A 24,964-nucleotide genomic window follows, 5' to 3' on the forward strand; every position below is an offset into this window, starting at 1 on the left:
TAACGCTGCACTTGAGCCAGAGGTACTTGCTGAGGAATTATATGTGAGATCTTTACCAAATGGTGGCTTTCAGGTACAATTCCATGATGTGATTAAACTGTGAGTAAGATCCTAAGCCAGTATGGAAAGCCAGAATTATGTAATCAGGACACCTTTATCTTTCCTACTAGGCTTTAGTTCCTGGGAGAAAAGGAATCAGGAGTATTCTTCTGTGTATCCCTACTATGCCCTTAGCACATAGTAAATATTCCATGGGTACAGTGAGTCAATTCATGAATTGACCTCCAAATTTTAAGTGCTCGTCAGCCTGTTCATCAGCCTATCCCGGCTATTCCAATAATTGTTATCTCCTCACTCTGAACTCCCAGTTTTCTCAGCTTAGTTCTACACCTTTTAGTTTTTAATTGTTTTCTGTAGCTATTGTCATTAGGTGATGTAAGGTGACTATGACTCTTAATGAAATTATGAACAACAATGTCTATGAACAACAAGTGTCTAAATCTTTTTTTTTTTTTTTTGGTGATCCCACTGTGGCTCGAACCCAGGACCTTCTGTGTGTAAATCTTGTCATATCCTCTGCCATCTTCATAATCTCTCATATGTTCAAGTCCGTTGTTACAGTTAGTCCATCTTGTTGAAGGTCTTCCTCTCTCTCAAACACTCCACCTTTCCAATCATGATGTTATTTTTAAAAGACTGGCCTTTCTTGACAATATGCTTAAGTATGTGAGGGGTGGTCTTGCCATCCTTGTCTCTAAGACGTACCTTGGCTGTACGTCCTCCAAGACAGACTTGTTCATTCTTTTGGCAGACCATGGGGTATTCAGTACTCTCCTCCATCACCACAATTCAAAGGCGTTGGTTCTTCTTTTGCTATCCTTATTCATTTCCCAATTTTCAAATGCATAGGAAGCGATTGAAAAACCATGGCTTTAATCCTTTAAGTTGACAACCTTGCTCTTTAGAACATTGGAGATGTCCTTGAAAGTAGATTTTCCTGTGCAACACGTCTTTTGCTTTCTTGACTGCTGCTACATTGGGTGTTGATTCTGGATGTAAATAAAATGAAATCATAGATAATTTCAAGCTTTTCTCCTCCTATCATGGTATTGTCTAATGACGTAGTGAGAAGAATTGGTTTTTTTTTGTTTGTTTGATGCGGAACTGTGATCCATATTAAAAGCTGTATATAATCTTTGATTTTCTTCAGTAAGTGTTTCAGGTTTTCTTCACTTTCTGCAAGCAAAATTGTGCAATTTTAATCACGTAGATTGTTGATGAGTCTTCTACTCCGGATGCCATATTCTTCATCATGTAGGGTTGCTTCTTGAATTATTTGGTTAGCTCACAGATTGAATAGGTACAGAGATAAGATACAACACAGACACACACCTTACCTGATTTTAAATCATGCATTGTTTCCTTGTTCTGTTCAGACAACTGCTTCTTGGTCTACGTGTATGTTTCACATGAACACAGTTAAATATTCTGACATTCCCCTTCTCTTAAATATTAGGCATGATTTGTTATGATATGCACAGTAAATATGCACAGTAAAACAATTTTACATAGTAAATGAATTGCAAGTAAACATATTTCTAGTATTCTTTGCTTTCAGCCAAAATCCATCTGACATTAGCAATGATATCCCTTGTTCCACAGCCTTCTCTAAATCCAACTTGGATGTCTAGCAGTTCCCTGTGACTGAACTGCTCCAGCCATTTAAAAATAATCTTCAGCAAGATTTTACTTATATATGATATTAATGCTATCACTCAACAACTTCCATATTCTGTTGGATCACCTTTTTGGATATGGAAACAGTATGGATCTCTTCCTGTCAATTGGCCAGGTAGCTGTCAAATTTCTTGACATAGACTAGTGATAATGCCCAGAGCTGCATGTATAACATCTCAATTTGCGTTCCAGTAATTCTTGAAGTCTTTTTTTTCTCTCCAATATTTCCAGTGCAGCTTGAACTTCTTTCCTTATCACCATTGGTTCTTGATCTCATGCTACTTCCTGAAATGATTCCATACTGACCAACTCTTTTTGGTTTAGTGAGTCTGTTTATACTTGGCATCTTCCTTTGATGATTCCTAGATCATTCAGGATTTTCCCTATAGTATCCTACAGTGTTGCAACTGCAGGCTTGAATTTACTTTTCAGTTCTTTCAGCCTGAGGAATGTTAAATGTTTTATTCCTTTTCTATTTTGTAATACCAGCTCTTTGCACATTTCATTATAATATGTTGCTTTGTCTTCTTGGTACTTTGTGTTAATGTGTTATACAGTTGCTTTATTTCTGCAAAACTACTGCAGATGTTCAGTCTTAAATTTATGACTAAATCCACATGAGTTCCAGAAAGCAGGGTCTTCCAGTAAGAGGATGTTTAATGGGAAAGGAGGGAATTACTTTGAGAGAATAGAAAGAATAGAAGAATATCTGTAGGAAAGACTTATTTATAAGACACACCATAGAGAAGAGTAAGACGAGAAATTTAAGGAGAAAAAACAAAAATGTACTATGTGATGTGATTGGTAGTAAGAAGAAATGGGTGTCATTCCTTTATATTTGAAATTTACTTATATTTTCATTTTCTTAATTTTCCCATTTTCCTTTCAGATTGCTCATTGCTAGCATATGGAGACAACCAATTTTTGTATCTTGCCTATCTACAGTGTAATTTTTCTGAATATACTTTTGTTAGCTATAGTAGCCTTATTGTGGATCCCTGCCATCTGTAAGCACCTCTCAGGTTCCTTCCTGACTTGGGTAACTTTTGCAACTTTTCTTGCCTCATTTGCTTGTCTACATTCCATTTATTAGTGGGTGTTTGTAGCCGTTTCTTCCAATTTTGAGTCATGCTCCATCAACAAATGGTGTCCTGGGTTAGGTTCATTTCGAAATATTTTGTTCTGTTCAATAATATTATAAATAGAATTGTCTTTACTTTTGACTATTCATTATAAGCTTTCATAAATGCAATTGACTTTTATTAACTCTTATAACCTGCAACCTTTCTGAACTCATTTTCTTCCTATAATAATTTCTTTTTGTTCTTTGGTGTTTTTAAATATATGATTCCTTTGATTTTAGAATCTTGTCTTGGGTAAGTAGAAAGAAATTTGATCCAAATAACATGGAACTGTAAAAACATTTTCAAGTCTTGCTCTTCCTGCTTGTAAAAATCCCCAGGGATTTTCTATTCACAAATGGGCAAATAGGATCATAACATAGTTTTCAGGTCAGACTAGTTCACATAGGAGGGCTATGCACACAAAAGAACAGAAGAAACATTAAACATATATGACACCACTCAGCTAGAAATTTGTAGGAAGATTTTTGGTTTTGGTTATTGGACAGAGGACAGCCCATTAACTACAGTCTTGGAAAGAAATGCATAATTATCTATAGTCTGCCAATTCTCTTTTGTTTATTGATTGTACGGAATATCAAGGTGGAGAGGAAGACTCCATCCTAGCTTTTCACTGGATCCATGCTCTTCATTATTTTGCTGACTATTTTCAACAGATTGATGTTTCCATCATACGTGTCATTTCTGAGCCTGCTTAGAAATAAGTTTTGAGTTTGCTGTTTGTGGGGTTTTTTTGGTGTTTTGGGTTTTTTTTCTGTTGGGTTTTTTTGTTTTGGGGTTTGGTTTTTTTTTGGCTTTTTAAATTTAACAGTCTTAAGTGTGGGAAATGACATGCATGGTCTAATTTTCAGAGAGTTTTTAAAGAAATAATTATTAGAGTACTTAATATTTCTGATGATGTTAATCCCCATGACTAAGAAGATTTTAATGTTGGAGATGACACCAGATATTAAAGTCTCACTAGCACTATTTCCTACTTTCTTCCAGGACATTTCTGGAAAGTTAAACCAATAAGAATAATTAAAGAACATAAGAATTTCACTTAGAATTTTAGAATAATATGGCATAAGAATCTTTCTTTATGTATTCCACATGAACATATAAACAATCTTGCTTGTGAAATCCTCTTTTCTGCATTATATTTTTATACTTTACATACTAATGTGATTGTATTTCTTTGTTGTTGTTGTTGAGTACCATTGAATCAGAACTGACCCATAGCTGACCCTCCAGCAGGTTTTCAGAGGCTGTTACTAGAGTGGGAGGAGATTGCCCATCCTTCTGCAGAGAAGCTAGTAGTTTGAACCTTGTTCCTTTGGGACTCAAGTGTAGTTTTTTTACCACTAGGCAACTTGTATATGCTTTGTTGTTGTTATGTGCCAATGAGGCACCTGCAACTCATAATGACCCTATGTATAACAGCCCTAAACCCTGCTCTATCCTGTGCCAGTCTCACTGTCTCTGACACATCTACCCTGCTACCCCAATCACTGAATCAATACACCTCATAGAGGGTCTTCCTCTCCTGCACTGTCCCTCCACCTTCCCAAGCATGACGTCTTTCTCCAAGAACTGGTTCCTCCTTGCAACATGTCCAAGTTATGTCAGTCAAAGCGTCAGAATCCTTGCCTCCAAGGAGCAGCCTGGTTTAACCCTCTCTAGGATGAACCTGTTAGTTTTCTTAGAAGTCCGTGTACTCTTCTCCAACACCACAGGTCAAAGACATCAATTCTCCTTCTATTCTCCCTAGTTGTTGTTCAACTCTCTGACTTATAGCAAGTGATTGCAAAGATCATGGCCTGTATCAGGTGCATCTTGGTCTCCAGAGTGACACCATAGCTCTTCAGTACTTTGGAGAGGTCCCTAACAGCAGAATTTCCCATCGCAATATGTCTTTTCATTTCCTGGCTGCTGGTGCCAAGAGTGTTGACTGTGAAACCAAGTAAACTGAAGCTGTTTACAATCTCAATCTCTTCACCATCCATCTTGATGCTGCCAATTCACCCAGTGGTGAGAATCTTTTTTTTTTATATGATATTGACCCTCAATCCATATTGAAGGCTGCAGTCCTTGACCCTCTGCAGCAAGCACTACAGGCCCTCCTCAGTTTCAGCAAGCAGGGTTGTGTCATCTCCATAACACAGCTTGTGGATGAATCTTTCTCCAATCCTGATGCCACACTTCTCCTCATACAGCCCAGCCTCCTGGGTAATTTGTTCTACATATAAGTTGAAAAGATATGGAGATAGGACACATCTTGAATTATTTTTAAGTTAACGTGGACTTTTATCTCAAGTAATGTCTTTGTATTTATAAAATATTTTGTGTATCTTTTTGCTGAAATGTTCCTTTTCTAATTAGAGGAAAAGGAAATATTTTTGTAGTAAACTACATTTAGAAACATGTTCCAAATTTGTACTGTGTTACACATTTGATAATAATTGCCCTTCAGGCAGTTTCCAGGAAGTAAACAAGATCTATTCCTGAGTGTTCCTTTAAGTAGAATATGTAGGTAGGTTGAAACAGGTGCATATGATTCTTATGTAGTTTTACATAGCATGTTATGTCTTGGGCTGCTAAGTGAAAAAATCAGTGGTTCCAATACATTAGCCACTTTGCAGGAGAGTTGTTGTTGTTGTTTAATGCTGTCGAGTCGTAGGTGACTCATAGCGACCCTATGAATGAACGGTCTGGTCTGAGCACTGTTTCCGGAGTTTCTGGAGGCAAGCCATTTCGGAAGTGGATGCCGCTCCTGCTTCCAGGCTTGATTTAGTCGGGAAGCTCCAGCCAACACTGTCCACCATGGGTACCCATTATCACGGCTGGAACATCACTGTCACAGTCTTCAGCATCACAGCAACTACGAGTTACCTCTGTACAGCAACGCACAGACCAGTGCTATACCACCTAGAAGAATTTGCAGCAGAGTATAAGGCATAATTTACTCCTCATAAGATTTAGAACCTTGGAAACTTGATGGAGGGTAGCCCTGGATTGGAATAGACTCAATAGCAGTGGGTTTGGTTTTCAAACCACTTTTTAGTGCAAGAAAGAAAGCACCAAGCTTTTTCAGAGATTTAAAAACTGCACATACATCAAAGGTGGATGTAATTAATTTTTCAAAATGAGATCAAAGTTTTATAACAGGAAAGGGTAAAAGACAAGTTGTCTGAAAGTGAATGTACATTCTTAACTTGGGGCCTGCTGGTAGCCATTTTTATACTACTTCTGAGACTTTTAGCAGACTTGTCACTGACTTATAAGAAGTGTGCTCATTTTTCTGCAGGACAATTATCCAGCAAGTCTAAAAATATACTCACATGCTCATGTCCAAGTACAAGAGTATAGGTAGGATATAGGACCTTGCCATATGCTTTTAGCTTTGCCCAGAGCTTACAGAAAGCATTACATTCCCCTGTAACTCTGCAGATGGTGGTTCCCATTGCTTTTGAGTTAGCTCTGACTCCTGGTGAGCTTGTGTATGTATATAATAGAGTAAAAAATTGCCTGGCTCTGTGCTATCTTCATGATTGTTGGTATTATGATAAAAAACGGAGAAACTTTTTTTAGATATTCAAACTAGTTTATTCTAGTTGGGTTTCCATTCCAGATACACTGAATCAGAATTTACTCTGTATCTTCTATATCTTCTTTGATTCTGTATCTTCCTGGACTCCGTTAAATTTCAAACCCATGCTTATGTATCACCTGGGAGATCTTGTTAAATAAGCATCTTCTTATTTTGAAAAAAAAAAAAAAAAGGATCTGGCTACAACGTAGATCCTTATTCTGTGTATCTGGGGTGGAAAGGCAAATTCTCAGCAGGCGGTCAAACTGAAATGAACTGATTAGTAACTCTGGTTTTATTAAGTACTTCAGAGACAAAGTGATGTCTTTAAAATACTCTTAGGAAAAGAGTTTACACAGCTGGGCCAACTAAATTGTGTTGACAGAGAACCACTGAACAATTGCACTAAAATGCTTTGCTTTATTTCCCAACTTTGCCTGTGATCAATGACTCTTTTTCCTTTGATCCTGGTTTGGCTTTGCTTCTGGACTTCAGTTTATATCCTTTCCTGTATCCTCATTTAAGCATTCATTTTTGGATCAAGCCTAGAATGGTATTTTGGCTACTGCCCTGGTCTTTGGATTTGCCTGATTTCATTTCACTGTGCCTTGATTTGGAACATATAATTTGACCTGTATGCAACTTGGATTTAAAGGCTAAAAGTACCTTATTAGTTTGAGTTTTGAAAATTTAAGCATCTTGACTGCTGTTTTTTAATGCAATAATGGTCAGAATTTAGCTAGAATTGACATTTTTTTCTGTGGGAATTCAAAGATGCGTGCCTGGAATTTTGCATTGAGGAGAAAATTTCCTGCATTTATCAGCAATACCTTTGAGTACTTTGAGAAATTGTTGCTGCTGATTGTCATCAACTTGGCCGTGACTCATAGTATGACAGAATGAAATCGTGCCCAGACCTGTGCCATCTTTATGATTGTTCTGTTTGAACTCATTGCTTTGACTGTGGTGTTAGGGCTTCTTATGGCGAGTGTCCCTTGCTTTTGTTGACCCATTCTTTTTTACCAAACACGATGTCATTTTCTGGTAATTGGTCTTTTGGGATGACATGTCTAAAGTAAGTATGCCATCTTTGCATCCAAGGAGCATTCTGGTTGTATTTCTTATACTGGTTTGTTCATTCTTTTGTCAGTATGTTCAGGATTTTCTGCCAATGCCACAATTTGAATACATCCATTTGTCTATCTTAATTTTTCATTGTTCTGCTTTCGCATACATATTGTTGTTAGTTCCCACTGAGTTGATAGGATGCAATGAAAAATACTATGCCTGTGGTGTCTTTAATGATCAAGGTGACATTTGTGCATTTCAAAATTTTAAGCGGTCTTTTGCCTCAAATTTGCCCAATTCAATATGTCATTTGATTTCTTGACTGTAGCAACAATGGACTTTGAGAAAAGGATTCCGTGTGAGAACTTTTAGGCTCATTTGCAGGTTTTTACTCAACCTTGGAAAGCAGTAGACTTTATATAACAGTTGTTTTATACTCTAGTTTTTTGAGGTTCTTCATTGATCCTTGTGTATATCTTGTTTACTTACTCTACTTTGCTTCTGCCTTGAGTGGCTACCATAAATACTGAATTGTGTGTGTTATAAAGGAGTTCTGCCTTTTTACTGAAACATGCTTTTCTCTAGAACAGTGGTTTCCAAACTATTAAATGAAGTGAACCAGTACTGTGAACCAGTACTAGTAAATGTTCTATGAGACAAATGAGTTCTCTGTTTACACATTCCAGGGAACCACTACAAAACCTACCTTCCTTGTGGGAACCACAATAAATACTATAATAACAACGATTGAAACCTGTGAGATTAGATATTTTCAAAGCACATTTGTGTGTGGGACTTTTTTCATTGAAATACCTCTTCCCATCTCAAGGATTGCAAAAGATCTGTAGAAGATACTTTTGCAAGTTTTGTTCTTAGAACTTGAATAGTAAGTTACCAATTTCTTGAATAATATGTTTTTAGTAGATTAATCCTTATTCAGACCACTACCTGTTTTTTCTGTGAGATGGAAAATACTAATGTGAAAGGACTAGTGACTTGAAACTGGGTATCTAATTAAATTAGAGACTTGACAGGAAGTTATCTTTGTACATAAAACATAAAAATAACTGTCCTAGGACTCAAGAATATACATGGTAATGTGGATTTTTTTCAATTGCTACTGTTTTTGCATTGTCTATTGTTTTATCACCCCCTCTTTCCAAATTGGATTTTAGCACGAGATTGATGCCAGAATGTCTTGGCATAAAGCCAAGGATGATGTCTCCTGCTAAATATTTTAATTATAATTTTATTCTAAATATTCCAAAAGCCCCCACCTTAAATGGGGGGGAAGATATGTAGCCCTGTTGTTTTTGCCATGTGCAGTCGAGTCCCCTGTGACTCATAGTGACCCTATGTACAACAGCCCTAAACCCTGCTCTAATCCTGAGCCAATCTTATTGTCTCTGACACACCTACCCACATTATGCCAGTCAGAGTCAAACTATCTCATAGAGGGTCTTCCTCTCTTGCACTGTCCCTCTACACTCCCAAGCATGATGTCCCTCTCCAAGGACTGGTCCCTTCTTGCAACATATCCAAGGTATATCAGACAAAGCTTCAGCATCCTTGCCTCCAGTGAGCAGCCTGGTTTAACCCTCTCCAAGATGAACCTGTTTGTTCTCTTAGCAGTCCATGGTGTATTCAATACTATTCTCCAACAACACAGCTCAAAGGAATAAATTATCCTTCTATCATTCCTAGTTATTGTCCAGCTCTCTGATGCATAGCAAGTGATTGCAAAGACCATGGCCAGTATCAGGTACACCTTAATCTCCAGATTGACATCATTACTCTTCAGTACTTTGGAGAGATCTCTGACAGCATACTTTCCCACCACAATACATCTTTTAATTTCCTGGCTGCTGGTGAAAAGTGTGTTGATTTTGGAGCCAAGCAAACTAAAGCTGTTTACAATCTCAATCTCTTCACCATCCATCACAAGCTGCCAATTGGCCCAGTGATGAGAATCCTTGTTCTCTTGATAATTGAGCTTCAATCCATATTGAAGGCTGCAGTCCTTGACCTTCTGCAGGCAAGCGTTTCGGGTCCTCCTCCGTTTCAGCAAGCAGGGTCGTGTCATCTGCATAACTCTGTGTGTTGCTGAGTCTTTTTCCAATCCTGATGCCACATTTCTCCTCATAGAGCCCAGCATCCCACATAATCTATTCTGCTCTAGGGTTATTCAAATAGAAATTTTATCAACTAAACAAAAGAATCAGATAATTTACTATCATATATTTTCTTTTTTTAAAAAAAATTTTATTATTATTATTACATTTTATTAGTTTTAATGAACATTTACAGAGATTTTGGGTTTTCATTCATTCATTGTTGCACTGTTTTCTCCACCTTCCTCCCCAGTTCATTCTTCTTCCCCCCCATGTCTGTTTTAATTGTCCAATTGCCACAGTGCTTGTCAAAGTCAGTTCTGATTAATCTCCTTTGTCGGTGTGTCCTTTGCCATTCCCTATCACTCCTCCCTGAGAGAGACTTCGCCCTGATTCATAAGGAAAAGGGGATGGCATATTCTCTTAGCTACTTCCTGCTGAAAAGGGACGCTGTGGGTTTCAGGGTGAAGATCTTCTCTCACTACTCTAAAGGGCCCCTTTGGCAGTAGGAAACACATAGACTATTATGGAGATTGATTTTGGAATTTAGATGCACTGTTATCTATTGTGCTTAGCCGTACATGTTCATATCCTTGAAGATGTATCATGGAAGTGTTGCAGCCTAGAAGATACAAATTTAACTAACAAGTTAAAAGTGCATGAGTCAAAAATTGAAAAGCAATAATATTCTGAGTAGAGGTTCTAATAGTGGAACAAATCAAGTTACAGTGGTAAGGTGGTTCCATTGCCATCTTACTCTACCTTAATTCTTTTTTTAAAAAAAATTTAAATTTGTTATTAATTTCAGTGAAAATTTACAGGGGCTTTCGATTTCCATTCATTCATTGTTGTAGATTTGTCCCTTCCCAAGGCTCCCCCCCACCAGACATTACCCTCTTGGAAAAGTAAAAGAAAAAATTCTTTCATTATTTTACAAACCCTCCCCCAGGTCCACTCCATCATGTAGCCATCGCTCTAGACTCCTGTCATGACAAAAATACCTAATCACATATCTCTTTTGAACAGTTTTCTCCCTTCTCTGTTTCAGTGCAGTATACATTATTGAACCCATCTTACTCAGTCTCTCCCCAACCCCAAGGACAGTCCCATTCTACAACAGTGGCACCATGCAATATTTGTCCTTTTGTGACTGGCATATTTCACTCAGCATAATGTTCTCCAGAGTTAACCATTTTGAATAATATTGCATGAGTTCCTTGCTTTTTAATGCAGCATAGTATTCCATTGTGCGAATATACCACAGCTTCTCTAGCCATTCATTTGTTGATGGGCACTTAGGTTGTTTCCAACTCCTTGCTATTGTGAACAAAGCTGCAATAAACATGGGTGTGCATATATATATATGCTTGGGTGTCAGTTATGGTCTCTTCGGGATATATTCCCAGTAGTGGTATTGCAGGGTCAAATGGTATCTCTATTTGCAACTTTTTGAGAAAGCGCCATAGCGCTTTCCACAGGGGTTGCACCATTTTACACTCCCACCAACAGTGAATAAGGGTCCCAGTTTCTCCACAACCTCGCCAGCATTTGTTGCTTGCTGTTCTGTTAAATTTTGCTATTTTGACTGGGGTGAGATGACATATATCTTCTGTTGTGTTTGTTATTAAATTTAACAAGCGTTTCTATATTAAAAGTTCTAGAAGTAAATGTATTCATTTAATAATGCCAATAATGACAATAGTAAAGGTAAAGATATTAATTTTCTGGCCAGCTTGCTCTTACTGAAACCTTTTTCTTTTAAAAAAAAACCCTCTAAACATACTTACTGTTTAAAATTGGGATTCCAGTGACTCGATTGGCAGCATCATGATAGATGGTGAAGAGATGAGATTAGTGACAGCTTTAGTTTGCTTGGCTCTACAATCAATAATTTTGGTACCAGCAGCCAGGAAATTAAAAGACGAATTGCATCGGGAAAGTCTGCTGTCAGAGACCTCTCCAAAGTACTGAGGAGCAACGATGTCAGTCTGGAGACTAAGGTGCACCTGATAAAGGCCATGGTCTTTGCCATTACTTGCTATGCATCAGAGAGCTGGACAATGACTAGGGATAAGAGAAGGAGAATTGATGCCTTTGAGCTGTGGTGTTGGAGAAGAGTATTGAATGTTTCATGGACTGTGAAGAAAACAAGTTCATCCTGGAGAGGGTTAAACCAGGCTGCTTTTTGGAGGCAAGGATTCTGAAACTTCATCTGACGTACTTTGGACATGTTGCAAGGAGTGACCAGTCCTCAGAGAGGGCCATGATGCTTGGAAGGGTGGAGGGATGGCGCAGGAGAGGAAGACCCTTGATGAGATGGATTGATTCAGTGGCTGGGGTAATGCCAGTAGGTGTGTCTGAGATCGTGAGATTGACAAGGGATCAAGAAGGTTTTAGGATTATTGTACATAGGGTCGCTATGCGTCGTAAGTGACTGGACAGCCCATAACAACAACAAGCAGTGACTCTTGAAATCATTCCATCATTTTTCTTTATTAGCCATTTTGTCTGACCTTATCTTTAGATTTGCAGTGATGTTTGGGGTAGTGAAGTTTTACTCCCATCCACTGACATTACGTCGATTTGACTCGTAATAACTCTGTAAGACAGAGTAGAACTGCCCCAGGGGACATTGTGGTTGTAAATCTTTATAGAACCAACCTGCCTCACATTGCCTGCTACACGCCTGGTGAATTCTAACCCCTGACCTCAGGGTTTGCAGCCAAGCATTTCAAACACTATGCTGTGAGGGTCCTTTTACAGTTTAATCATGATTCTTTGCCTGCTCGGGTTGCTGATCACTCTCATTACTTACGAAGAACTGCAGTTTTACTGCAAAGCAGAAATAATCTTACAGTGAAGGAAATGAAGGCAACAAAATTGATATTCCATCTGTACTACAAACGCAAGTGTTTTACCTTGTTGGGGAAAAGTGTTGGCTTCCTGCCTTCTTTCACACCAGCATTCCTTTAAGGCTGGATGCAAACGTAACACCAAGGCGAATGGGGCTGCTTGGGTGAGACCATTTCTGCTTCTGCCTTGATGTCTTGAGCCAAGTCTAGGGGTTAGAAGGCTTGTCTGCTTCACATTCGAGCCACCCAGACCACTGCAGCGGAGTTAGTGTCAGTGTTTGGGAAGGGTGGGGAAAAAAGAGAGCACCTAAATTCCCATGAACAAACTGCATTGGGGTTAATTCAATAAATACTGTGTAGTTGCTTTGTAACTTGGGCTGAAGCAGAGCAGACATTAAGAATATGGTGCAGGATCCTGCAGGGTTTCACTCTGTTGCAAATGTGGTCACCATGAGCTGGATCCTAATTATGTCAGCACCTAACAACAGCTGTATAACTAGTATGCTTTATGCTTTTAAATGTTATTACTAAAGCAAAGGTCCTGAGTGCTGGAAACCTAACAACAGCTATACAGCTGTTCTGCTTTTAAAAGTTATTATTACTAAAACAAAAGTCCTGAATGCTAGAAACCATTAACATGTTTGGCTGGAAATCAGAAGGTTGAAAGTTCAAGTCCACCTGAAGGCATCTTGGAGAAACTCTTATCAATCTACTTCTGAAAAAAAAAATTAGTCTCTGAGAATGAAACACAGTCCTATTTTGACATGTATGAGGTTGCCAGAATCAGTCCATTAGATGGTAATTGTTTTTTCTTTCTAACTTGCATCACAGAGAAATATTGTGGAGATGGAGAGGAAGCAGTGAGTCATTATTTGTATTTATTTATTTAGTTTTAATTTGGAAACACTGTGGGGTTTTTAAAAATATTTATTTTATTATTTTTGTGTGTGTACCGTCAAATCGGATCTGACTGGTACTGGAGGAGATTGTCCTTCCTTCCCCAGCAGAGCATCTGGTGGATTTGAACCAAGCGCCTCTGGGATTGCAGTACAGCTTCTTGCCACTAGGCCACCAGAGCTCCCCAGCAACACTGTTTTTTGCCATAGTGCACTCTGGTGCGGTAGTCTGTAGAGAGTTGGGCTGCCTGCACGTACCAAGGGTTCCAATCCACCAGTGGTTCCACAGAAGAAAGACGGTCAGACTCCTTCTGTTGCAATTTATAGCCTCAGAAACTCCCTAAAATGGACCTATGAGTTGAGATCGACTAGACAGCAGTGAGTGTTCCATTCCAGAGCAGATAATTCAGAACCAACCCCATTCTCACCTCTCTTTTACTTTCTTCAGTCAGGTAAAAGTAATTTTTCTTTCTCTACTTCAAATAGCTCCTGTTGAGAGTTGGCTTTGGTTCATCAGTAACAATTTCAGATTAATAAGTGAGAAGCATTGATGTGTGTGCTTTGCCTATTTTCCCCAGGATTAATGTTTCTTCTTTTATAAAAGTTAGCTACATACACACACAGAGTCACCCCCAGAGAAAGTCAGAGAGCACCAGGCTCAAATCAAACACTGTTCACTGTTTTAAACAGTTGCTTGTTACAACTGGGTATCGTCAGCTGATGAACCAAATTGAGTGCTGGTCATCCCTGAGTGTGGTCTAATGTATCAGAGAATCAGAGCACAGCCCCAGTGAGAGGGAGCCAGGACCTGCACCTGCTGCAGTAATGGGCTGTCAGTATTCCGGATTCTTCTCTATCTCATTTTATAGATGCCCACCTTCACTCTGCCTCTATTAGCTGTTTGTGCTCATGAGTGGAAAGCATCATTTGATTTAAACTTATCTCAGCAGATTGTTACTTACCTAGATAAACTCCAGTGTGACAACCTCTGTGGGGAGCTCTGCTGGCTGCAGTCCATTTAAAGTCGTGCTGCTAACTCAGAAGTGCAGTCTCTGGTGGTTTGAATTCCATCAGCTGCTCTGAGGGCAAAAGATGGGCACTTCTCACATGTGGTTTGCAGCCTGATGAAGGTTTGCTGTGAATTGAACTGATTGGTAGTGAGTTTAAGGTGTTTTTTTGCTTGTTGTTTAGTTTTTGTTTGTTTGGGTTTTTGTGGTCTTTTTCATTTATAGAGTGTCCAGAATATTTTTAATAACATCTTGAATGATAATGAACATCTCCTCTTCTTTTTCTATTTTGTTTTTTTATTATTAATTTTAATGAAAGTTTACAGAGACTGAGGATTTCTATTCATTCATTGTTGCACTTTTCTCCCTGCTCACCTCTCTCTCCCCTCAGTTCACTCTTATCTTTGAAAAGTAAAAGAAAAATTCTTTCATTGTAATGCAATCCCTCCCCCCGCAAGTCCACTCCACTATGCAGCCTTCAATCTGGACTCGTGCCATGAAAATAATACCTAATCACATATCCCTTTTTAACAGTTCTCTCCCCTCATCTGTTTCAGTGCAGTATGCATTATTTATCCCATCTTTCTCAGTCTCTCTGCCACCCCCCAGCCACAATGTCAGTCCTGTTTTACAAAATGGCACTATGCAGTATTTGTCCTTTCGTGACTGAGATATTTCACTCAGTAAAATGTCCTCCAGGGTCACCCATTTTGAACAATATTTCATGAGTTCTTGTTTTTCAATGCAGTGTAGTATTCCAATGTGTGAATATACCACAGCTTCTCTATCCAGTTGTTTGTTGATGGGCACTTAGGTTGTTTCAAACTCCTTTCTATGGTGAACAAAGACGCAATAAACATGGGTGTGCATATATCTGTTGGGTGTCAGTTATGTCTCTTTGGAATATATTTTCAGTAGTGGAACTTCTGGGTCAAATGGTATCTCTATTTGCAACTTTTTGAGAAAGCCCCATACCACCTTCCACAGTGGTTGCACCATTTTACACTCCCACCAACAGTGAATAAGGGTTCTATTTTCTCCACAACCTCACCAGCATTTGTGATTTACTGTTCTGTTAAATTTGACTATTCTTACAGGAATGAGATGATATCTTACAGTTGTTTTGATTTGCAACTCTCTTAGAGCTAGGGATTTTAAACATTTCTTCAATGTGTTCGTTAGCCATCTGAATGTCTTCTTTGGTGAAGTGTCTGTTCATATCCTGTGCCCATTTTTCAATTGGATTGTTTACCTTTATCTTGTTGTGGCGCTCAAGTATTTTATAAATTCTACATATAAGTTCCTTATCTGACATGTCATTGCCAAATACTTTTCCCCAGTCCGTGGCTTGCCTTTTTACCCTGTTGGATGTGCATAGGGATTTGATTCTTAGATAGTCCCATTCATCAATTTTATCTTCTACTTGTAGATTTTTCAGGATACTTGGAAAACTGTTATGTTGTGGATTAGGACTTATAGAGTTCTTCCAAGCTTTTCTTTAATGAAGTTTGTAGTCCTTGGTTTTAGTCCTAAATCCATGATCCACCTAGAGTTGGTTTTTGTGTATAGAGTGAGCTGTGGATCTCGTTTGAGTCTTCTGCAGATAGTTTTAAAAGTCTGTTGTTTCCTCACTTAACTGATTTCATCTCCTTGTCAAAAATCAGTTGACCATAGGTAGATGGGCCAATTTCTGGGTTCTCAGTTCTATTCCATTGATCTATATCTGTATCATTGTACCAGTACCGTGCTGTCTTAACCGGCATGGCAGTGTAGTAGGATTTGAAATCAGGGAGTGAGATGCCTCCTACCTTTTTTCTATTTTTAAGGAGTGCTTTGCTTATTCAGGGCTTCTTTCCATTCCAAATGAAACTGGAGATTACCTTTTCCATCTCATTGAAGAATGGGATTGGTATTTGTATTGGGATTGCATTGAACGTGTAAATTGCCTTTGGTAGTATTGCCATTTTCACAACATTGAGTCTTCCTATTCATGAGCAAGGGATATTCTTCCACTTCTCCAGCTCTTTTTTTGTTTCTGGTAGTAATGTTTTGTAATTTTCTTTGAATAGATCCTTTGTGCTTCTGGTTAGATTTACTCCCAAGTATTTTAATCTTGTGATTAGCTATTGTGAGTGGTATTGTTTTCCTTAGCTCTGGGTCTGTATTCTCTCTGTCACTATGGAGAAATCCAACTGATTTTTGTATGTTGATCTTGTATCCCGCCACTTTGCTGAATTGGTCAACTATACCCAATCATTTTCTTGCTGAGTCTTTATGGTTTTCTAGGTACACTATCATATCATTTGCATAGAGAGATAATTTTACCTCCTCTTTGCCAATTTGGATACCTCTTCTTTCCTTCTCTTGTCTTACGGCTATCACTAAGACTTCTAATACAATATCGAGTAAGAGGTGATATTGGGCATCCTTGCCTAGTTCCTGTTCTTAAGGGGAATGCCTTTTAACTTTCTCCATTGAGAACAATGTTGGCTCTTGGGTTTGCATAAATACTTTTTACTATGTTGAAGAAATTCCCCTCTAATCCTATTTAGTTGAGTGTTTTATTCAGGAAAGAGTGTTGGATATTGTCAAAGGCCTTTTTGCATCAATTGATAGTATCTTGTGGTTCTTGTTCTTTGCTTTGTTACTGTGATGAATTACATTAATTGTTTTTCTTATGTTGAACCATCCTTGCATACCTGTTATGAATCCCGCTTGGTCATGGTGAATGATTTCTTTGATGTATCATTGAATTCTGAAAAGAACTGTCACCAATTTTATATAAGCTGTTTCAGAAAATAGAAGAAGGTGGCATTCTCCCAGATTCACTTTATGAAGCAAACATATCCTTGATATCAAAGCCAGGAAAGGACAGCACCAAAATAGAACACTATAGGCCAATATCTCTTATGAACACAGATGCAAAAATCCTGAATAAAATACTGAGCATCTCTTCTAATTGGACTTTGTGATGAACAAAACAACAAATGTCCCATTTTTGCTTTGTAATTAGTGAACACATACAATAGTCACCTGACCGTAATCAGAACCCCTGCTAGACAGCACCTTTGTGAGAATTACAAAGAAGGTGCCTCATCTGAGAAGATTCTGAAAGGTATCCTCCGTGGACAGAAGAAATACGGAATTCCAAGCACTCCTTAGAAAAATATATCATGCTTGGAAAGGTGGAGGAAGGGTCAGAAAAATAGAGAAAGACCCTAAAGGAGATAGAATGCCACACTGAAGTAACAATGGGTTTAAACATAGTAGAGGTTATGAGGAAGACATAAGATCAGGCAACATTTTTATCTATTGTGCATAGGGTTTCCAGGAGTCAGAATCAGTTCGGTGGTACTTAATAACAATTGTCCTTCTTTGATGTGGGCTCATCTGACTGGCTAAATGGAAGCATTTGTCAGCCCTAGTTTAACCCTCAACCCTGTGCCACTGTGCTGTGCATGGCCTGCACACCACTCTGGTAGCCTCAGCCCTGGAAGTATCAAACCAAACAAACTTGAAGGTTTGTTTTGGTGTTTTTTTTTCCATGATGACTTTCCATCTAGTTTCCAAGACCATAAAACTTTAAGGAAGGGGACTGCCCATCTTTCTCCTGTGGAGCAGCTGTTGGATTTAAACTGCTAAACTTTTGGCTAGTAACACTATAGATTATCTGCTATACCACCAGGGGTTCATGTCCCTTGGTAAAGGAAGTCAGGGAATAACATTTCCCACTCCTGGTATCCCTGCTTTGTTGATTGATTTGGTAGAAGTTAATAATCCATTATTATGGTGTGGACACATTCGAGGAAGTAGTTCAAATTATTATTTCCTTTTGTGATAAGTAACTTGAAATAACCAAGTGGGAATTCAGTGTGGCTTTTCTTGGCATGCAATGTGAGTCAGTATGCTCAGGCTTGTCCATGAAAGAGAAAAGCTCACCCCTGACAAAGTCCAAGGAGTCATTTGGAAAGGTTTGTTCATTTTAAAGAATATCTTTTCACTTTATTTTCAAGTGTCTGCTTGTATCACCTTTTAGATTATTTGAGTTTAATGACTTTTTCATGTTTATAATTTCTCATACATCACTGTATATAAATATTAATGAGAGCAAAGTTGAGAAATTAGATATTTAAGCTTTAAAGTCTCAGGAGCTGCTACTTTGTCATGTAGACAGGAGCACATGCTTTTCTTTACTCCCGTCCCTCCACCGCCCATTCTCATCCCACCCTACTCCTGAAATCCAAGAGGGGTACAAATGATTGATGTCAATTGGGAATTTAAAGTTTGAGGGTTCGATTCTTCTAGGGACGCTGTGAAAGAAAGTCATACATTACAAACTTAACAGGGCTCAGTTCTACTCTCTCACACACATGGACTCCATGACAACTTGTTCATTAAAGAAAAAACCCTTTCAGCAGTGCAAGTCCAAGGAGAGACTGGGAAAAGAAAGTTGGCAACTGGCTTTTGGTTTTTATATCAAAGTTGGATTAAGAGTGAAAACTTTTCTCCTCTATTTTTTTTTCTTCTAGGTGATGTATATCACATCACTGCCCCCAATAAATTCACCTTTGAGGAGGCCGAGGAAGAGTGTGAGAACCGGGACAGCCGCCTGGCGACAGTGGGGGAGCTGCACGCTGCCTGGAGGAACGGCCTGGACCAGTGCGATTACGGTTGGCTGTCTGATGCCAGCGTGCGCCACCCCGTGACTGTGGCCAGGGCCCAGTGTGGAGGGGGTTTGCTTGGGGTGAGAACCCTGTATCGTTTTGAGAACCAGACATGCTTCCCTCCCCCTGATAGCAGATTTGATGCCTACTGCTATAAACGTAAGTGTTTGATACCTTTTTCAAAATTATAGATTTTTAAAAATAAGACTTTGAGGGCATGCATTGCATGTGAGAGTGGAGCCCACAGCTCGCTTTGCGTGCATTGGAATGCAAACTGCTCGCGGTATTGCCAAAACAAGCAAACTCAATAGCAGTGATGTGGTTAAAACAATGAGAATCTGACAGAGGGGCTTCAGGAGAAAAGTCCGGTTTAACATCATAACTGTGCCCTGTGGTGCTTAGGATCACCAAGCCTGTTTCTCAGTAATTTTGTATTAACTAATTAATTACAGTCCTTAAATGCAATTGGATTGTTGGTGCTGTCCTGCTAAGGCCAACGGTGGCAGAGTTAAAACCTTGAATTTTGTTTATCTTGTCCTTGCTTGATACCACTCTTGGTTTGAAATCACAGATAATTTACATATCAATTGCTTGCAGGTAAGTACTTAGAATTGACCTAGGTCATCATAATGCTCAACTCATAGTTTAAAATGAACGATGTTATAAGGAAAAGTGTCCACTTATTTTGTTTCAGATAGTAATAGTATGTACATTCTAGTGATTAGCTCAATAATATTTGCGTGGGTTTTTTGTTTGTTTGTTTGTTTTCTTTTTGCAAGGAAACTCTGGTGGCCTAGTGACATGAAGCTGTGCTGCATGCAATCTTGAAGGCACACAGTTCAAGGCTACCAGCTGCTCTGAAGGAGAAGGATGGGCAACCTCTTCTCCTGTGATTAATTAATTGCCTCTGAAAACCCAGAGGAAGGGTCAGCTATGGGTCAGTTCTGACTCAATGGCATATAACAACAACAACAAAATATCTTCTATTAGACTTCATGTTAATTTCAAGTAGCATTTCCTAATATTTATGATACAATTGTTTTAAAACTTCCAATGTCCAATGTCCAGAATTGTTTTAGCCATGGTAATCACATGATACAGTACCATGACTAGAGATTACTAATCGAAGAAGTGAATATTCTAGAATCTTGTGGTAATCTTTAGTTTAGGGTGCATGAGGGGCTAACAAAACAAATTTTCCCAAAAATTCTGGTGGCTTAGACATAAATTTTAGCATGGCTTTAATGAAGCAAGGTTATAATTTTGGGTATCTTTTCAAGATACATTGTAATAGCTGTATATAATGAAAATTAATAGAAAATATCCCAGTTTATTGAGTAATTGGCTTCCACAGGGAAATACACTGACATTTGGCATCAACCCAAAAGACACAGAGCTGTGATGTCTATGAGTTCACCAAAAGAAAGGGCACCTGTGATTGGATTTTTCTTCCTTAAACCCAATTTCCTGAGTTTTAGAACTACTTGTTCTGTATTTGACCTGACACAAACTAGTCAATCCATACGAGATCATTGAAAAGACTAGCTTTCCTGTTTCCCCCCCCTTAATTTCCAAAACTAGAGTCTTCCTAAGCATTTTTGATAAAAACAACTTAATATAAAATTTATCCCTAAAATTAAAAATATATACTTCTGGTCATACTCCCTCAAGTAATTCAGGCTCTAAAAGCAATTTTCCATTGTGATTGTTCTAGCTAAGGAATGGAATGAGCACCATGGCTGAGAGTTTTTCTTTCCAGCCCATACTCAGTCAGAATCTACATTTTTACAATATTTTCATATGATCTCTAAGAATCGCTTGAGGACCTTGTTCAAATGTTGATTTGATCCTGTATACTGAGGTGGGAGGTAGAGGAGTTGGAAACGCAACTTCTTATCAAATCAGAGTAAACTATTTTGAGGCCCTCGAACAAAATTGTTAAGGGATGTGGGGATAGGGCTAAGGAAAAGTTAAGTGTGAGGTAAGTTGTAGAATAATTCTTCAACTTGATAGCTTTGCTTGATTATATTCTCTTGTGCTTTATATGGGAACCTTGGCGGTGCCGTGGTGAAAAGCACACACCTGTTAACCAAAAGATCTGCCGTTTGAACTCACTAGCTGCTTCCAGTCAGAACAATGTGGCAGTCTGTTTTCAGGAAGATAAACAGCTTGAAAATCCCATAGACCAGTTGTACTCTGTTCTATAGGGTTGCTGTGCTACATGGGACAGCAGTTGGATTGGTTTTGAGTTGGGGTGCCCTATATAAATGGCATTAGAAAACAAACATTCAAGCAATATTTGAAACACTATGTTCTCCTCCCCCTTTCTTGTTGTGCATGATCGAATCGGATCCAGCTGGCACAGGAGATTTCCCCTCCTTTTCCAGTGGAGCATCTAGTGGGTTTGAACCATGTGCCTTTGGGATTGCAGCACAGGTTCCTGCCATTATGCCACCAGAGCTCCCTGAAACACTATTTTTTTAAATTATATTATTTTAGCGTTCCCTTGGATAAAATTTAAGTGAAAGACAGCCTATAGGCAAAAGGAGAATGCTAAAAATTTCATCCTGAAATGTTTATTTATTTGAATAAAGAGCTCAAGTGGATGTGTAAAGGAAAAAAGATCCAATTCCAAAACATCAACAGAAAAATACAAGATACTTATTTACACTGCTATAGAATTAACAAATAAACAAAACAAAACAAAAAAGCCCCCACCCTCAAATCCACAAAAATAAACCAAACAAAACCATAAAATCCAAGTAGGAAACTTAAATTATTTTTCTCCTTAATTAATTTTAGTCTTTCTTAGGAATGTAATAAGTTCTTTTTGTTTCCTTTCTTATTTTGTCAGCTAAAACCAGAAGCTATATTCTTATTGTTTCTAAGATCCATCTGCAAGAGCCTGTAATATACATAGTTTTTTCTACCTAAAATAAAATTGAGAGTTTAGTCATAACATAAAAATTATCTTAAACAATATATGATGCCAATAGTTTTCCCAATTTTCAAATTTTCTTTTAAGAGAGGCCTTTTAAAATCTAACTTTTATAGAGTCTGGGAAAAGTAATTCAAAATTCAGTGTCTAAATTCTGCAGAATATATTTGAGGATTGTGGCCTTCATTACACAGTTTCAGGCTTGATTTCAGAGAATCACTTAAGAAATGAAATAGAAAATGTTTGCAATGATAAAAAAAGAAATGAAGCGGAGAGGTATTTAGAAATAACACCGTATCTTTGTGGTGTTCACTTTACCAAATGTAGTGTTTTGTAAGTCTTTGATGTTTGAACAGTGCCAAATCTCATTTTGATATAAATCTCTTTTTCCTATAACTTAACAGAACACTAAAATTAACTAAAAAGTATGGTTGGAGACTATTCCTATGTAGCAAAATGTAAATTGATTTGGATGGGTAAATATGTAATTTTATGAAACAAACTTTCCTACATATTTCCCCTGGATGATTAAACTTAATTGTGCATTTGTTTTTATTTGGTTTTACTGTGAAGCAAGTTATGAAAATTAGAGGTATAAAAGACTGAAAGACCATTTCACATACCCCAAAATTTGAGTGAATCAAAACAATTGAAGGCCCCCCAAAAAAAAAAACAAAACAAAACTATTGAGGGCCCAAGGTCATCTCTCATTAAATGTGTTTGATGATGATCAACTCTCATCTAATGTTATTAATGATCTCCAGAGAATTGTACCTGGGTAATCCATTCTCCTAGCCCATTTCCCCCCACCCCCCTTTTAAATTAGAAATGAAAATCTAAGTAATGGCCACTTCTATTCTTGAACAAGGGAGCTCTGGTAAGGAATTGTGCTGACAGCTCAAAGGCAGGTGATTCAAATATACCAGTTGCTCCATGGAAAAAAGATGAAAAATCTCTTTCCATGTGATTAACTGCCTCTGAAAATTTTCTGGAAGGTCTACTATGTGTTGGTTCTGGCTCTACAGTATATAATAACAACATTATTGAACAGAATTGTTCAGTTGAAATTCAACACCTTGACCAACTAAAGCAATTTCTTTTTTGTGAAGTTTGTTTCTGAACCTATCTTCCTATTTGTTGCTGTTGTTGTTGTTAGGTGATGTCGAGTCAAGTATGACTCATAGCAACCCTATGAACAAAAAATCTGAACCCTGCTCAATTCTGCACCATCCTCATACTTCCTGACATACAAGAGCAAATTGCAGCACTCACCATGTCAGTCTACCTGGTTGAAGGTCTTCATCTCCTTCACCAACCCTCCACCCTTCCCAGCATCATGTCCCTCTCCAAGGACTAGCTCCTTCTAGCAACATGCCCAAAGTATGTGAGACAAAGCCTCATCATTCTTGCCTCTAAAGAGCATTCTGGCTGTACCCTCTCCAAGACATATCTGTTCATTTTCTTGGCCACCCGTGTTAACTTCCTTAGAATCATCATTGGTTTTTCACATCCCTCTACTTGATTGTTGCACTCAATTAACTTGAATTAGAAATATGGATCTGAAAAAGGTAATGTTCCAACCACATTATATCCATTCCTATTTATGAAGTGGTCACTTCTGAGATTGGCCTGCCCTTCTAAACTATGGTCAATTAAATACCTTTCTTTTGTGCTCTAGATGATAATTTGACCCTATGTGCTCAAACTCATCCTTCTATTTAAAAAATATTTATGTATTGAAATTATATCTGTTAACATTCAAATATTCACAAAGATAGTTTTAAAAGACAACTTAAATTCTAATCCTTCCAGCCTTCACTCTTTCCTCAACTGTGAGCCCGGAATCAACCTATTGACTAGCCACTCTATCGATACCTTCCCAGGTTTACACAAATTAACATGTAGGAAAATTAATGTCAATGAATCCATTTAAAATTAGTAATCTGGCTTTAATGTATGCAATATGAGTATGAGGTAAAGTGACTATCTTGCTGCTAAATAGGGTATTTATATATTATGAAGAAAATCTGCCTTATGTCTCATAACAGAAGCACAGAGCAGATTGTCCATAGGACATAAAATACCACAAGTACAGTGATGTGAAACATCTGTGTGGCCAACAGCTGCAGAGTTTGGAAGAGAGCTTTAGGAGAGAACGAAGCAAGCTGATTTTTGTTGGCTTTCTCAATAATGAAGTTGAAGGAACTGGTAATTTTCCAAGACAAAAACTTCTCCATGTGAACACACCTTCCAGAGTGACACTTTTAGAATCATCTGGGCTTGTGTTTCACCTTTATAATCGCCAGTGTTAACATAGTGATTTACATTTTAAAGCTCTTTGTAGGTATTTGAGTTTGTGAAAAATAGGACCCCCTGGTCCTTTTCTTTTTGTAATGGTTGAAATAAATGGTGCAGATGATTTGATTCACTGAGTTATAATGGAACTAAGCTCTTAAATTGATGGAACAGCTCCTCCAAACCCAAAAGGAAGTCTGAGGGTTTTCATTCCAAATAATAAAATTAATTTAGTTAATTATAAACAGGCTTTTTAATAGGGGACTAATATTATTGAAAAGCCCTGTTTTTTAAAATCAGATCACGTGAAGCCTGGCTTAGAACAGATGATTCTCCCTATTTACAATTATCAGTCTCCTGTGCAATAGTGCTAGAGAAAGGCAACATCAAACTGGAAAAGAGTCATTGACAGTGACACACAGTTACTCATTTATTTTAAAAATTCAAGTTCCAGATTTGTTTTAGATGCTGTAAAAATATTTTTATAGCACTGGTGAGATTTACAGAACTTGTAACTTGGGCTCGAGAAATATAGAACTTGGACTGAAATATTAGGGAGACTTAATTCTGAGATCCCTGTGTGGTTCTAATGCAATAGCATCACCCTTTAAGTTTATTTCATCAGTTACGGAAATACTCAAAGGAAAAAAGTAAAATGAACTTTATTTTTATTAATAATAATAATA

The 24,964-nt window shown here is 38.0% G+C and overlaps 1 protein-coding gene across 4 annotated transcripts in view; it reads left to right on the plus strand.

Moving 5' to 3' along the window:
* The window catches only part of VCAN (versican), a 151,955-nt gene that overhangs the window by 34,476 nt on the left and 92,515 nt on the right, over nucleotides 1-24,964 (plus strand). For all 4 annotated transcript variants that reach the window (XM_006889871.1, XM_006889868.1, XM_006889870.1 and 1 more), the window contains one exon: nucleotides 18,911-19,204. In XM_006889871.1, the coding sequence (XP_006889933.1) occupies nucleotides 18,911-19,204 (294 nt within the window). The remainder of the gene's footprint in view (nucleotides 1-18,910; nucleotides 19,205-24,964) is intronic.

This window comes from Elephantulus edwardii, unplaced genomic scaffold (assembly GCF_000299155.1).
Source record: "Elephantulus edwardii isolate Elephantulus edwardi_28Jun2011 unplaced genomic scaffold, EleEdw1.0 scaffold00082, whole genome shotgun sequence".
NCBI lineage: Eukaryota > Metazoa > Chordata > Mammalia > Macroscelidea > Macroscelididae > Elephantulus > Elephantulus edwardii.